Here is a 13,667-nt window from a genome sequence, read left to right as displayed (position 1 = left end):
ACATGGTAAGCCGTAGATTCGTGGCAGCTTAAAACTTTAATATTAGCAATGGCCTCATTTCACATTGAAATCAATGTCGGTCCCTGCTGCCAGCAATCCGGCAAGCAGGAAGTCTGCTCCTGTCCCACACCCTCGCGGCTGTCCCCGGGAACGATCCCTTTCGGCTGACCCTCTCCCGCCTCCACCGCGTGGCTGCAAACCAGCGGTTACAGTTCTGTAAAGGAACGGTAAAGCAGTCCCAACACTAACATTCCCCTACCTCATTCAAAGCAGGTCATCATGAGCGACATCACCCTCATGAGGATCTCTGAGAGCGACAGACAGAGAATGCTCCGGGAAAGCCTTCAAAGACCAGGGCCGTATGCCGCCATGCTGTGCCAAGCAATGATTCCGGAGTACTTGCTAGTCTCGTGGCGCGGCAACGTGTCCTACTACGGAGGACCCAATAAGGCCGCTCTCCCCAAGAACCTAATGCAGCGGATTTCAAATTACCTGCAGGAGAGCTTCCTTGAGATGTCCCAGGAGGATTTCTGCTCCATCCCCGGACATATAGACCGCATCTTACTGTAGCTGCAGTAGCAGGGACTAAACAGTAGAGCGGCTTGGGCAGGACAATCATGCAAAACCGGACATTGCTAGATTTTTTTCAAATAGTTGCACTGCCCATGACTGAACCGTTAAGTTAATCAAACTAATCATGAGAAACCAATTTTTTAAATTGTTAATAATCATGTTCTGTTACAAATAAATGTTTAGATGTTTACAACACTTACTGGATGATCCTTCACCAGATTCTGTGTCCGGGGTAACGGCTGGGGAGGGTTGGTAGGGGATCTCTGTAAGGGTGATGAAGAGATCCTGGCTGTCGGGGAAATCAGCGTTGTGAGCGCTGTCGACTGCCTCGTCCTCCTCATCTCCTTCCTCATCTTCCCCGTCCGCTAACATGTCCGAGGATCCGGCCGTGGACACTATCCCATCCTCAGAGTCCACAGTCAGTGGTGGGGTAGTGGTGGCGGCCGCACCGAGGATGGAATGCAGTGCCTCGTAGAAACGGGATGTCTGGGGATGGGATCCGGAGCGTCCGTTTGCCTCTTTGGTCTTCTGGTAGCCTTGCCTCAGCTCCTTGATTTTCACGCGGCACTGCGTTACATCCCGGCTGTATCCTCTCTCTGCCATGTCTTTAGAGATCTTCTCATAGATCTTTGCATTCCGTCTTTTGGATCGCAGCTCGGAAAGCACGGACTCATCGCCCCACACAGCGATGAGATCCAAGACTTCCCGATCAGTCCATGCTGGGGCCCTCTTTCTATTCTGAGATTGCACTGCCATCAGTGCTGGAGAGCTCTGCATCGTTGCCAGTGCTGCTGAGCTCGCCACGATGTCCAGACAGGAAATGAGATTCAAACTGGCCAGACAGGAAAAGGAATTCAAATTCAAATTTTCCCGGGGCTTTTCCTGTGTGGCAGTTCAGAACATCCGAGCTCTTACTGCTGTCCAGAGCGTCAACAGAGTGGTGCACTGTGGGATAGCTCCTGGAGCTATTAGCGTCGATTTCCATCCACACCTAGCCTAATTCGACATGGCCATGTCGAATTTAGCGCTACTCCCCTCGTCGGGGAGGAGTACAGAAGTCGAATTAAAGAGACCTCTATGTCGAACTAAATACCTTCGCGGTGTGGACGGGTGCAGGGTTAATTCGATGTAACGGCGCTAACTTCGACATAAACGCCTAGTGTAGACCAGGCCTTAAAAAAAAAAAAAAATGACTGGTGCTAAAAGGACGTTTCTATTTACAGAAATGATATAATGCATCACAGTAAAAACAGACAGCTAGTTTATTACTATAATTTTCAAAAACTTATTTAATATGACATTTAATTCCTTTTAAGGATAACCAAATAAATTGGACATTTATTATAATTGTTTTGCAATTTTTCCAAACTCATGTCTTTGAACTTTGTTTTGATTTAAAAGTAAGAAGGGACACATGCTCAAAAATCATGTTTTTACATAAAAAAAAACTTTCTTACCAATTTAAGGGCTTTTTAAATCCTTTATGCTGTTTTCTCTTTGCACTTTATTTAGCATGGGCTAAAAACAGACTGGCCAGTTTCACATCCTGCTTCTTTTGAGTCCATCTATTTCTTCAGATTTTGTGCTGCTGCTCATAACAGAGAGACAAAGTGGGTATGGTCATCTCGTTTATTGGACCAACTTCTGTTGGTGAGAGAGAAGCTTTCAAGCTTACACAGACCTGAAGAAGAGCTCTGCGTAAACTCAAGCTTGTCTCTCTCACCAACAGAAGTCGGTTAAAAAAAAAATTATTTTATTTTATTAACTGACTTCTGTTGGTGAGAGAGACAAGCTTTTGAGTTTACGCAGAGCTCCTCTTCAGGTCTGTGTAAGCTTGAAAGCTTCTCTCTCTCTCTCTCACCAACAGAAGTTGGTCCAATAAAAGAGATGACCATACCCACTTTGCTGATATATATATATATATATCAGCCACCTTCTCTCTCTCTCGAATATCCTGGGACCAACAGAGCTACATTGTACAACACTGCCCATCATTGTAGCATCCATGTAAAATAGATTGACAGCAGCAGGGCCTCTTGAGGATTTTATGACGTCTCTAGCTCTTCCCTTTTTCTGATGCATTAGAGCAATAATAATGTTTGGATACCAACATAGTGGGGATGCGAGGGAAGATTTAATCAAAGACTAACTTTTCACCAAAGTTCTTTAATGAAAATATCTTTATGAATGCACACACCTCACCACTAGATACCTACTTGACCATTCCCCTTGAAGTTACACTACAATAGTCAAATCAAAGGTTTCAGCCCATTTACAGGGACACAACTGGGTCATAATCAAATTTTGAAACAGTATTTAACTGCATCAGCTGACTTGGGGCTTGTCCACATGGGAAAAAAGCCCACAGTAGCTGTTGTGCACTAACTACTGCACACTAATTCCTCATGTGGATGCTCTTACTGAGGGAATGTGCACAAAGGCACTCAATGCACTTTGGAAGTGTACTAAGATAAGCGCTTGGCTACACTTGCGAGTTACAGCGCAATAAAGGAGCCCTGTGCACACTAGCTCACTACCCGTCCACACTGGCAGGGCATGTAGAGTGCTCTGACTCCACAGCTACAGCGCTGCTGGTACTCCACCTTGGCGAGAGGAATAATGTTTGCTGCGCCTTGCCTACAACACCCGGGCATCTGTGTGAACAAGGTGTTGCGTTACTGTGGTCTGATCGGTCTCTGGAAACGTCCCATAATCCCCTGCAGTCAAGTGGCCACTCTTGTCATTGTTTTGAACTCCTGTAGGAATGCAGAAATGCCCTTTCAAAGCTCCATTTCTGACAGCCGGCATGCAAGCCGGAATGCTGGAATGCTGTGAGAGAGAGAGAGAGAGAGAGGCGGGGGGGAGGGGGAAGCTGCTGCTGCTGTCTGAACTTACAAGACAGCATGCCAACATGCTCTCAGCCCCCCAAAACCCCACTCTCTCTCCCCCCACATACACACAACACACTCCCAGTCACACTCCACCTCACCCCTCCCATTTTAAAAGCATGTTGCAGTTACTTGCATGCTGGGATAGCTGCCCATAATGCACCACTCCCAATGTAGCTGCAAGTGCCGCAAATGTGGCCACGTCAGTACGCAAGCAGCTGTCAGTGTGGACAGATTGCAGCGCTTTCCCTACTGTGTCCTATGAAGGCTGGTTTAACTCAAAACGCACTACATCTGCAAGTGTAGCCATGCCCTAAACCACCTGAGGGCACTCTGAGTGTGCAGTAGAGTGTCCACATGAGTTAGTGCAGAATACTTAAAGTGCTTTAAATTCACACCATAGCTTAGTGCTTGTAACTCCCCCATGTAGACAAGCCCTTGGTTATAGTCACACTTTAATATACTGATATTAGCCTATTCGGTGCTGCGTTTTATCCCCATTATAAATACAACCATATTATCCACTTCTCCCCAACAAGGTCATAAACTTCCAGTAGATCCCCAACTCTGACAGCATATCAAAGTCAAGCTGAAGTCTTGGATAGGAACAAAGCCAGAAATAATTATTCTCCAGCCTACACTATAAATTGGAATCATGTCTTTGAGCACAATCATGTGGTAATCGGTTTCCCCAACATGTTTGCGTTTGTAGTGTAAGCCAGTTCCTACTCAGGGAGAACTTCCAGTGGTCTTGGTTAAACTTCCATTAAAGTCAACACACAGTAAATCTCCGTCCTTATTAGAGCAAAAAGCAATTAAGATAAAGTTGTATGCAGCCTGTAAGGAAGCAAATAGCTTTCACATGATTCACCATTAAACTCCCCACCCAAAACACTGAAAGTTTTTCCTATCAAGACTTAGGAAAGCCTGTCCTGTTCCTCTAAGAGCTTTCTATTTCCCAGACAGTTGGGGTGGCATGGTTATCATTTTAAATGCTGGTATGGTTAAACATTACAGTGACATACTCATCTAACCTTCCGCCCCCTCCAACAGAAAGCTACATGTTTGTGGAGTCTCCACTGGTGGCTCAATGGTACCCGATGCATAGCTGAATGAGTATGCTAGTTTTAGAGGAAGCCCCAAAGGGCCACCATGTTTTGAACATCCATTCACCCCATGTTACCAGTAAGTGACGACACCAGATGGCAGAAGCTGGCATGTGACAGCAGTCTATAGAAGAGAGTTCTACACCACAAACTGCAGGGACTTGGAAAACCTATTCACCTGCTTGCCCAGGGAGAGTACCAATTTTGCCAAGGTGAGTTAGCTGAATAAGGCCAGTGTGCTATAAGCTCTTTCTATGGAAGGAGTGGGAAAGGCAAGCAGTCTCTAAGCTGCTTTTCTTCTCTCAAGAGGGGAAGAAGTAGCAGGAGCCCCTTCTCTTCCATGCAAGAGAGTGGCACTTGTTTCTGATTTTTTAAGAGGAGTAGAGAAGCTGGAACCATTATTACTTTTCCTGGGAAAGAGCTGATGTGAAGCTGAGAGCATCCTGCATGACCCAGAGCCAAGTATTCGTTTAGTTGGTGGAGAGGAATCTCAGCATTAATTGGAGAACAGGGTTGAATGAACCGCAGAATCTGTTCATTAGGGAGCCACAAGTGGGTGGGAGTGCTAAATTCACACTGTCCCATCTTAAATGTACTTAATTCAAAACATACCTGAAAGAAGTCAAGCTTTGGCAGGCATAAATCACAAACACAACTGGGGAAATTGGTCTATTCAGCATTGCTATTTCACTTTTTACCATAATTTTTTACAAGCAGACAAAACACCCACAATTATCTTTAAAGAGACTGGAAATAGAACATGGAGTTGGTGATGTGAATTCTTTCCAAATTTTCAGTGTTCGCTTTTAGGCTAATTATAACTTTGAACGAGGGAGGAGGGGGAGAACACTTTTAAGTAGTGTTTAAAAGAGGTTTTTCCTTTTTTTTTTAATTTAATTTGTTCCTGGGCTCCCACAGATTAGCTCCCAGAGAACTTAGGGGACCTTTCAATCTAAGGTGTTTATAAGGAGTCAATTCACAATAGGATCCAGCGCCCTCCAGCAATATTCTAGACCAAAGAAATGTTAAACACGAGCCTATTCTTAAAGGCCCACTCAAGTAAAAAAGTGAGTTCTAATTAAAAACTCAACTTCTTCATAGTATAATAGCCTCTAGTCTAAAATTGAGAAGTTTTATATTATTGTAAATTACATTACAACGTACCAAGCAGTCTCATGCATTTTAAACCTTCAATACAATGACTCAATATGCTTCAGAATGGAAAGCAAACTCTTTTTTTAAAATAAGAATAGCAAGTTTCCCCTCCCCGTCTTTTATAACATAAGGAATTGGCACTTCAACACCAAGAGTTGACGATTGGCATTGGGAAATCCAAGCATATCTCGGCCACGTTTCTGACAACAGTTCCTTTTTATGTTGAACCACAAGTCCATTTGCAAATTTTTTTTAAAGCTGCTTTAATATTTTAATTACAATATGCATAGAGAGCAGGAAACGAAAGGGTGAATTATAACTTTTCTCCCATTCAGTAAGATATCCGTCTGAAAATTGTTGTCTGAAGTATAACCACCATAGAGAAGTCTCTAGTAATGCCAGAAATAGACCTCAGAACTTGCAATTATTGCCTATTCTCCATTTCAAACCCAATTTTTATTTACGGAGCAGAGGGAAGAACAGCCTCTGTTGTCAAGACGTTCATGCAACAAGAGATGTAACACACATTTAAGTCAATTCCAAATACATACCTAGGTTTTTAGATCATTTATCACCTTGGTATCAAGGGGCCAGATTTTCAAAGGTATTTAGGTGCTTAAAATGCAGATAGGTGCCTCATAGGATTTTCAAAAGTTCCTATCCAGATCTTTAGGTGCCTAAATACCTTTGAAAATCTGGCCCTAAGTGCTTACTAGCTACAGCAAACATGTAGGATATGAGTATTCCTAGCTACAAAAAGAGTTCAGATATCACCAATTTCCTGTTTTAGCTAAATTACTACTCAACAGAACTTATTCTCAAGCAGAGCCATCGCTAAGAATTCAAACCATATTGTCAACAGTCTACAAGCAAACAGAGCTTGAAGCTTTCAAGTGGATAGTTGTTCTCCAGACAGAGGTATTTCATATACTGCAGATGCAGATTTTCTGAAGTGTTGGGTTGTTGGTTTTTGTTTGTTTGTTTGTTTGTTTTGGGGGTGTAAAAGACTCCAAGTTTGCTACACTACTTCACGTGACATTACCTAGTAACAGTTAAGATTGTAATCCTTTCAGGTCACCAGCTCCTGGAGTACCTGTTGCCAGCAGTGGATTCTGTAAAGGGCGGGAGTTGGAGGGACGCAGATACAGCCCCTGGCACTAAACAGTTGAGTGCTTTGTTCAGTAAGAAAATGTGGTTTTTATGGTTTTCTCCACAGATCCCAAGCATGCTTACCCTCTACTTGATTTCCAAATAGATCATTCTCCCCCACCCATCCATCCCCCACAAAACATATCCTCATGTAACTAACCTCTAAGCTTTGACAATATCCATTCATGGCAGAACAAAAAGTCTCATTCCTCCACTCCAGTTACACATGTCCATCAGGCAACTGTTGCCCCCAAGAAGAATTTTAGAATGACCAAGCTAAGCATACCAAGAGGGAGAGATGTGCATGCACAAAGCTCGAGTAACGGGGATATATGCAGGTGAAGCACAGAGGAGTTGGGTAGTGGAATCCCAGTTCAGGGTCAGGAGGAGATGCTGCAGCACAACCCTCCCCACTACCCCAGCCTATAGGTAGGCATGACCACTGCAAACTCTCCATGACACTGCTGTGGAGCATTAGGACTATAGGATTCATTTAATTCTGTATCCTGCAGCTACTTCTTAATTCTGTGCACTCAGAACCAGTCGAAGCAAAATCAGAGATTCCTGCTGTAGAGCACACAGTGTGTACAACTGGTTCCTTTCCATGCACACGCCACTGGTGAACCACCACCCAACACTCCAGCTGCACCATAATAGTGCACAGATTTATTCTGGCCTTCTGCACAGGGTAAAGTTACCTGGATCCTTTGTTATGCTGGTCTACTCATACTCTTAACAAGGCTTACAGCAGGGGTAGGCAACCAATGGCATGTGTGCCGAAGGCGGCACGCAAGCTGGTTTTCAGTGGCACTCACGCTGCCCGGGTCCTCTGCATTTTAATTTAATTTTAAATGAAGCTGCTTAAACATTTTTAAAACGTTATTTACTTTACATACAACAATAGTTTAGTTATATATTATAGACATAGAAAAAGACCTTCTAAAAACATTAAAATGTATTACTGGCATGCAAAACCTTATATTAGAGTGAATAAATGAAGACTTGACACACTACTTCTGAAAGGTTGCCAACCCCTGGCTTACAGGCTTTGTTTCTTGATGCTGGCTCTTCCTGTTTCCTTTCACCCTAGCCTATGGCTATTCTATTTATTTGGATTTATCAAAGAAGATACAATCTGATATGGTAGTCTCTCTGAGTAGAAGATGGGACCAAACTATGGCTAAGGACAGCCCATTTTGTTTATCCCTACCCAGCAAAAGAAAAAAAAAAGGGGGGGGGGGAGAAGAGGAATTCTTCTCCTTTATCTCACATGAAAGTACAGTATTCAGCAACTCCTGTTGACCATATGAAATTATGCTCTTAAACTAGTTTTCCCACTGTTCAAGACAAAAACTGTACTCTTCCCTGATCTCAGATTAGGGGCTTTTGGGATCTACATTCCGATACTCCTAACAGCCTTCATGGGACTCTGTGGCAACAGCTGCTATACAGCACAGCTTGGTAACAGTCAGAAGTGCTAAGGAACCCAGCATCTTATACTTTCTTCCTCTGTTCAGTTGTGTTGAGAGGTGAGAGGGGGTTGCCAAGAGAGGTAGAAAGGGATACTCTGTGTAAACTGCTTTACACCGATGATGGACTGCCTACATTGATATCTAGTAACATTATGCATGCCACACATGCATAACTTTGTTCTAGGGTGTCAAATCCAGCCAACTACCTAAGAGTGAGAACAAACAGGTTTGTGTGTGTAAGTTACTATGGGTATTCATACATTTAAAGGCATCATTCCCAGTCTTAGTGCCCAAACAGATGTCTACCCAAAACTTCAGTACACTTAGAGTAGTGAAGCTAAGATAGGCAACATGCTAAGATCAGTAACCAAGTTCTGACAGAGATTTCAAAAGAATAAAAGTTTCCTTGGCTATGAAACAAGTGGTTTTGGGCTTTGTGGCATGACATGCTTACTTAGAAGGTATTCTGCTATTCAAAAGCCTTTGAAGATGACTGGTAAATCAGGCCATTTCGCTCATGTTTCACAATTAAGCCACCACCAGAATTAAATACCATTTCCTACATACCTAGGACAGGTTTATTTTTTAATTTGTGTCCTTTCCACCTAAATCTGGAATTTCTGATCTAGCTATAGCCCTGTCAAACTTGAGATTTTTGGCAGCTTAATAAAGTTAAACATTTTTACACTAGAAGACACTTAAAGTTTTGAATATGAAGAGTGGACCTTCTGGACAAGTGATTTTTTAATTTTTTTTTTTGGGGATACCAGTACAATGACTGTCCCATCTCAGTCTCAGATTAAACAAAACCTTAACATCATCACAAAAATCTCTATATACTGTACATTTAAAATATTCCAAAAGCCCAAATTAAGCATAGCAACCAAACAGGCCTTTTTAGAAAGAGCTTTCCTCTCCCCTCATCTTAGTATGGTCACCAGCAATGTTCACACACAAAGTCAGAATAGCAGTTGCCTGCAATGAATTCTACCTTTAGCTCAGACCTTCCCAAGCTGTGGTCCGCAGAGAACTTGGCTGGTCACATCACACTGACTTTTCCTCCTTATTCACAGCTACAGTACAACCTCAGTGTTATGAACACCTTGGGAAAGGAGGTTGTTCATAACTCTGAAATGTTCTTAATTCGGAACAAAACATTATTGTTCTTTCAAAAGCTTACAACTGACCATTGACTTAATACAGCTTTGAACCTTTACTATGCAGAAGAAAAATGCTGCTTTCCATTCATTTTTTTTAGTAGTTTATGTTTAACACAGTACTGTACAGTATTTGCCTTTTTTATTTTTATCTCTGCTGCTGCCTGATTGTGTACTTCCAGTTCCAAATGCGGTGTATGGTTGACTGGTCAGTTTGTAACACGAGTTCGTAACTCTGAGGTTCTACTGTATTAAACTGCATTAAAAGCCAGCTAATACACCTCTACCTCAATATAACGCTGTCCTCGGGAGCCAAAAAATCTTACCGCGTTATATTGAACTTGCTTTGATCCATCGGAGTGCGCAGCCCCGCCCCCCTGGAGCACTGCTTTAGCACGTTATATCCGAATTCGTGTTATATTGGGTCGCGTTATATCAAAATAGCGGTGTATACACCTCTACTGCAACGTGCCCGAGTATGGGGGAGAAGCAGCCCATGAGACAATTTCTGTATTAAAATATTGCACATGCAATGGAACCCCCCATCCCTTATATAGTTAATGGATTTATGAGGCCTCCAGTGCATAAAAGCGAAACTGTTAATTTCAAATCTAGGCTTTGTCTACACTGAGGATCTGCCCTGGTTACAGCCACCAGGGCAGCTAAGTGCACACCCTGGAGTAGCCAGGCAAAGTTGCTGTTATGACACTATTTGCTTCAATCCATTTTACCTTCGTTTCAAGCAAGTGGCACTGATGCCATAGCTTGTTCACAAAACTCCAAGTTAATTATTGTATGAACAGATTGTTTAGAGAACTAGCTATGGTAAAGGACCACTGTATGCCATTTATTTCAGAGCAGCATGTCATTTTCAAAAGAAAAAAAACTAAGCATAAATAGACTGAAATCAGATTATTTAACGTTGGAATATGAAAGATTTTATATTTCTGATACGGACTCAGAGTCTTTCAGGTCAGAAAGGATCATCCTAATCATCTAGTCTGACCTCCTGCACTTTGAGGGTCACAGAACCTCACCCACCCACTCTTGCAAATAGACCCCTAACCTCTGGCTGAGTTACTGAAGTCCTCAAATCATAATTTAAGGACTTCAAGTTACAGAGAATTCACCATTTACACTAGTTTAAACCTGCAAGGGACCCTGCCCCATACTGCAGAGGAAGCCAAAAATCCCTAGGGTCTCTTGCAATCTGACCTGGGGGAAAAATTCCTTCCCATCCCCAAATATGGTGATCAGTTAGACCCTGATCATGTGGGCAAGACCCACCAGCCAGACGCCTGGAAAAGAATTTTCTGTAGTAACTCAGAGCCCTCCCCATCTAGTGTCCCATCACCAGCCGTTGGAGATATTTGCTGCTAGCAGTCACAGATTAGCTACATGCCATTGTGGGCAGTCTCATCATACCATCCTCTTCATAAACTTAGCAAGGTCAGTCTCGAAGCCAGTTTTTCCCCCACACTGCTCCCCTTGGAAGGCTGTTCCAGAACTTCACTCCTGTGATGGTTAGAAACGGTCATCTAATTTCAAGCCTAAACTTGTTGATGGCCAGTTTATAGCCATTTGTTCTTCTGTCCACATTGGCACTTAACTAACTCCTCTGTTTCCCTAATATTTATCCCTTTGATGTATTTATAGAGAGTAATCATATCTCCCCTTCTTTGGTTAGGCTAAACAAGCCAAACTCTTTGAATCTCCTCTCATAAGATAGGTTTTCCATTCCTCGGATCATCCTAGTAGCCCTTCTATGCACCTGTTCCAGTTATAATTCATCTTTCTTAAACATGGGAGGCCAGAATTGCCCACAGTATTCCAGATGAGGTCTCACGTGCCTTGTATAATAGTACTAACACTTCCCTATCACTACTGTAAATATCTCACCTGATGCATTTGAGGACTGCATTAACCTTTTTCACAGCTGCATCACATTGGTGACTGGCTCATAGTTATCCTGTGATCAACCAATACACCCAGCTCTTTCTCCTCCTCTGCCACTTCCAATTGATATGCCCCCAGCTCATAGCAAAAATTCTTGTGGTTAGTCCCCAAATGCATGACCTTGCACTGTGCACTATTCAATTTCATCCCAGTTCCATTACTCCAGTTTACAAGGTTGTCCAAATTGCCTTGTATGATATGCCAGTCCTCCTCCTCATTGGTATGATCAGTGTTGCTACATGTTCCACCCAAAAGATGAGAGAGGGTCAAACATATGGCATACATGTCAAGAGTCATCTGTGTCACGTGCATCTTATCTGCAAGACAATTCAGTGCTGCCATGCCACAGAGTGTGTGCCACAACACAACTAATAAGACTTCCTACAAGCAAACATGTGACATAGCTTCATGGACATACATTCCGCACGCCACAAAATGCCACAAAAACTTATTGCATAAGAATGCAGTGAATAGTAGCCAGCCATACTGAGTGACTGTGTAAACAGGTGGCATTCCCACTGCTTCAGAAGAAATCCACATACCGTATGAGGTCAAATTCACCCCTTTCTTGGTAATCTTACTGGTAACTCAAACAGAATATGAAACTCAGTCTAAGTTCTCTCTCCAATTGCAGCTCTTTCTGGGGTTTGACAAACCCTGGAGGACTTCCCCGTCTCTACCCCTAGTTCCCTGTATGAGATGCAAGCATCTACTCTGACTGGTGTCACATCTGCCTTATCAGCTCTATGCAGGACTCCAGAACCCCTGCTAACAGGGTAGTCAACAGGACAGCCGCTTATCCCTATATGGGGTTACAGACCTTGCCACCCTGTTACAGTCTGGATACAGTTTTCTATGTTAAGTGTTCAGATACCACAGAGATAATAATGGTACAAATGCCTAAATAGAAACATTATTTGATATTATAACTATTAATAGGATAAACTAAGCTCCAGGTACAGGATCAAGATTTGTGAAAGAGCCTGATCTGGTAGAAGACTGGTGGACCCCACACGCATGCAGATTTTCACATAAGCCAGTTAATGTCATAAGAGAGGCATGTGGCCAATTCTGATTAGCTTGTGTAACTGAGAATTACACTCCAAAACAGAAACAGTTTAGAGACCTACTGTACTCTCCTGTTACATTAGTGTTTGGAAAATGCTTCTGTTCTCTGTAGTTGATTAACCTACAGCCTTATCTAGTTCAGAGTGGAGGATTGTTTCCACAATACAAACTAACAAATATTAATCAGCCAGAGCGAGCCCTGGAGTACTTACATCACTCTTTCTGAACTTTGCTTTCAAGCTCTTCATGTTTGTCCCATTCAGCTTTCCAAATCTGAGTTTTTTTCAACACCTAGGCAAAACAGAAAGGAAAATAAGTTTCTAACTAGATACCACATAAGGCTCCTAGTGAACCTATTACATTTTTAAAAATAGATCTTTGACTTAAAAACAAATCAAGAAGTATCGGTTATTTTTTATTTTCCAACATTATTTAAAATTAACAGCATTTCAGAGTTTCCTGAAGTTTAAGTGGCACAAGCCCAACACTGACTAAATTCCTGCTGAGCAATAAGTTTGTATTTTGTAATACTAGTAATATCTTGGCTAAAGAGGACCACTGACATGCTCATAACAGGTAACATTTGTACGAGCCTAGGTTATTGTCAAAGCAACCACTTGTAAGGTGGGTAGTGGGAAAGAAACTGTAGGGAAATATGCAAAGTCATTGAATTAAGGTTCTTGCACCCAACCCTAGCACACATTCCGGGACAATGTCAGAAGCATCCTCTATCACTCTCAAATATATGGAGAAGTTCTGTACAAATATCTCCACTCATAGTTTGTGTACACATATGAAAACAAACGTAATGGGAAGAGAATAGCTATTGGGAGAAAGAGTAACAGACTCCTGAAACGAACAAAGTCATCTAAGTAACAAAATTCCAACATTTCAACATCTGTTGAAAACTTACAAAACATGTTTGTGTTATGTTTACAGAAATAGTCTGTCCATGTATTTTTGGAGTTTTAGCTGCCATGCAAGCTCCTACTGAAGGAACAATGTAACAGCAAAGAATATTCATATGCACAAAGTTCTGTTTCTTTCTAGCAACTTCCCCCTCCAAATTAGAATAAAGAAAAAACATTCCCTATTGAAGTTCAGAGTCTAGTCAAATAAATGAATAGCTATGAATATACGTCC

At 42.3% G+C, this 13,667-nt stretch overlaps 1 protein-coding gene across 4 annotated transcripts in view; it reads right to left on the bottom strand.

Moving 5' to 3' along the window:
- The window catches only part of RAI14 (retinoic acid induced 14), a 131,086-nt gene that overhangs the window by 105,394 nt on the left and 12,025 nt on the right, over positions 1-13,667 (bottom strand). For all 4 annotated transcript variants that reach the window (XM_034773758.1, XM_034773756.1, XM_034773760.1 and 1 more), the window contains one exon: positions 12,737-12,815. In XM_034773758.1, the coding sequence (XP_034629649.1) occupies positions 12,737-12,772 (36 nt within the window). In that variant the 5' untranslated portion in view covers positions 12,773-12,815. The remainder of the gene's footprint in view (positions 1-12,736; positions 12,816-13,667) is intronic.

This window comes from Trachemys scripta, chromosome 6, assembly GCF_013100865.1.
Source record: "Trachemys scripta elegans isolate TJP31775 chromosome 6, CAS_Tse_1.0, whole genome shotgun sequence".
Taxonomy (NCBI): Eukaryota; Metazoa; Chordata; order Testudines; family Emydidae; genus Trachemys; species Trachemys scripta.
This window is presented reverse-complemented; position numbering and strand designations above follow the sequence as displayed.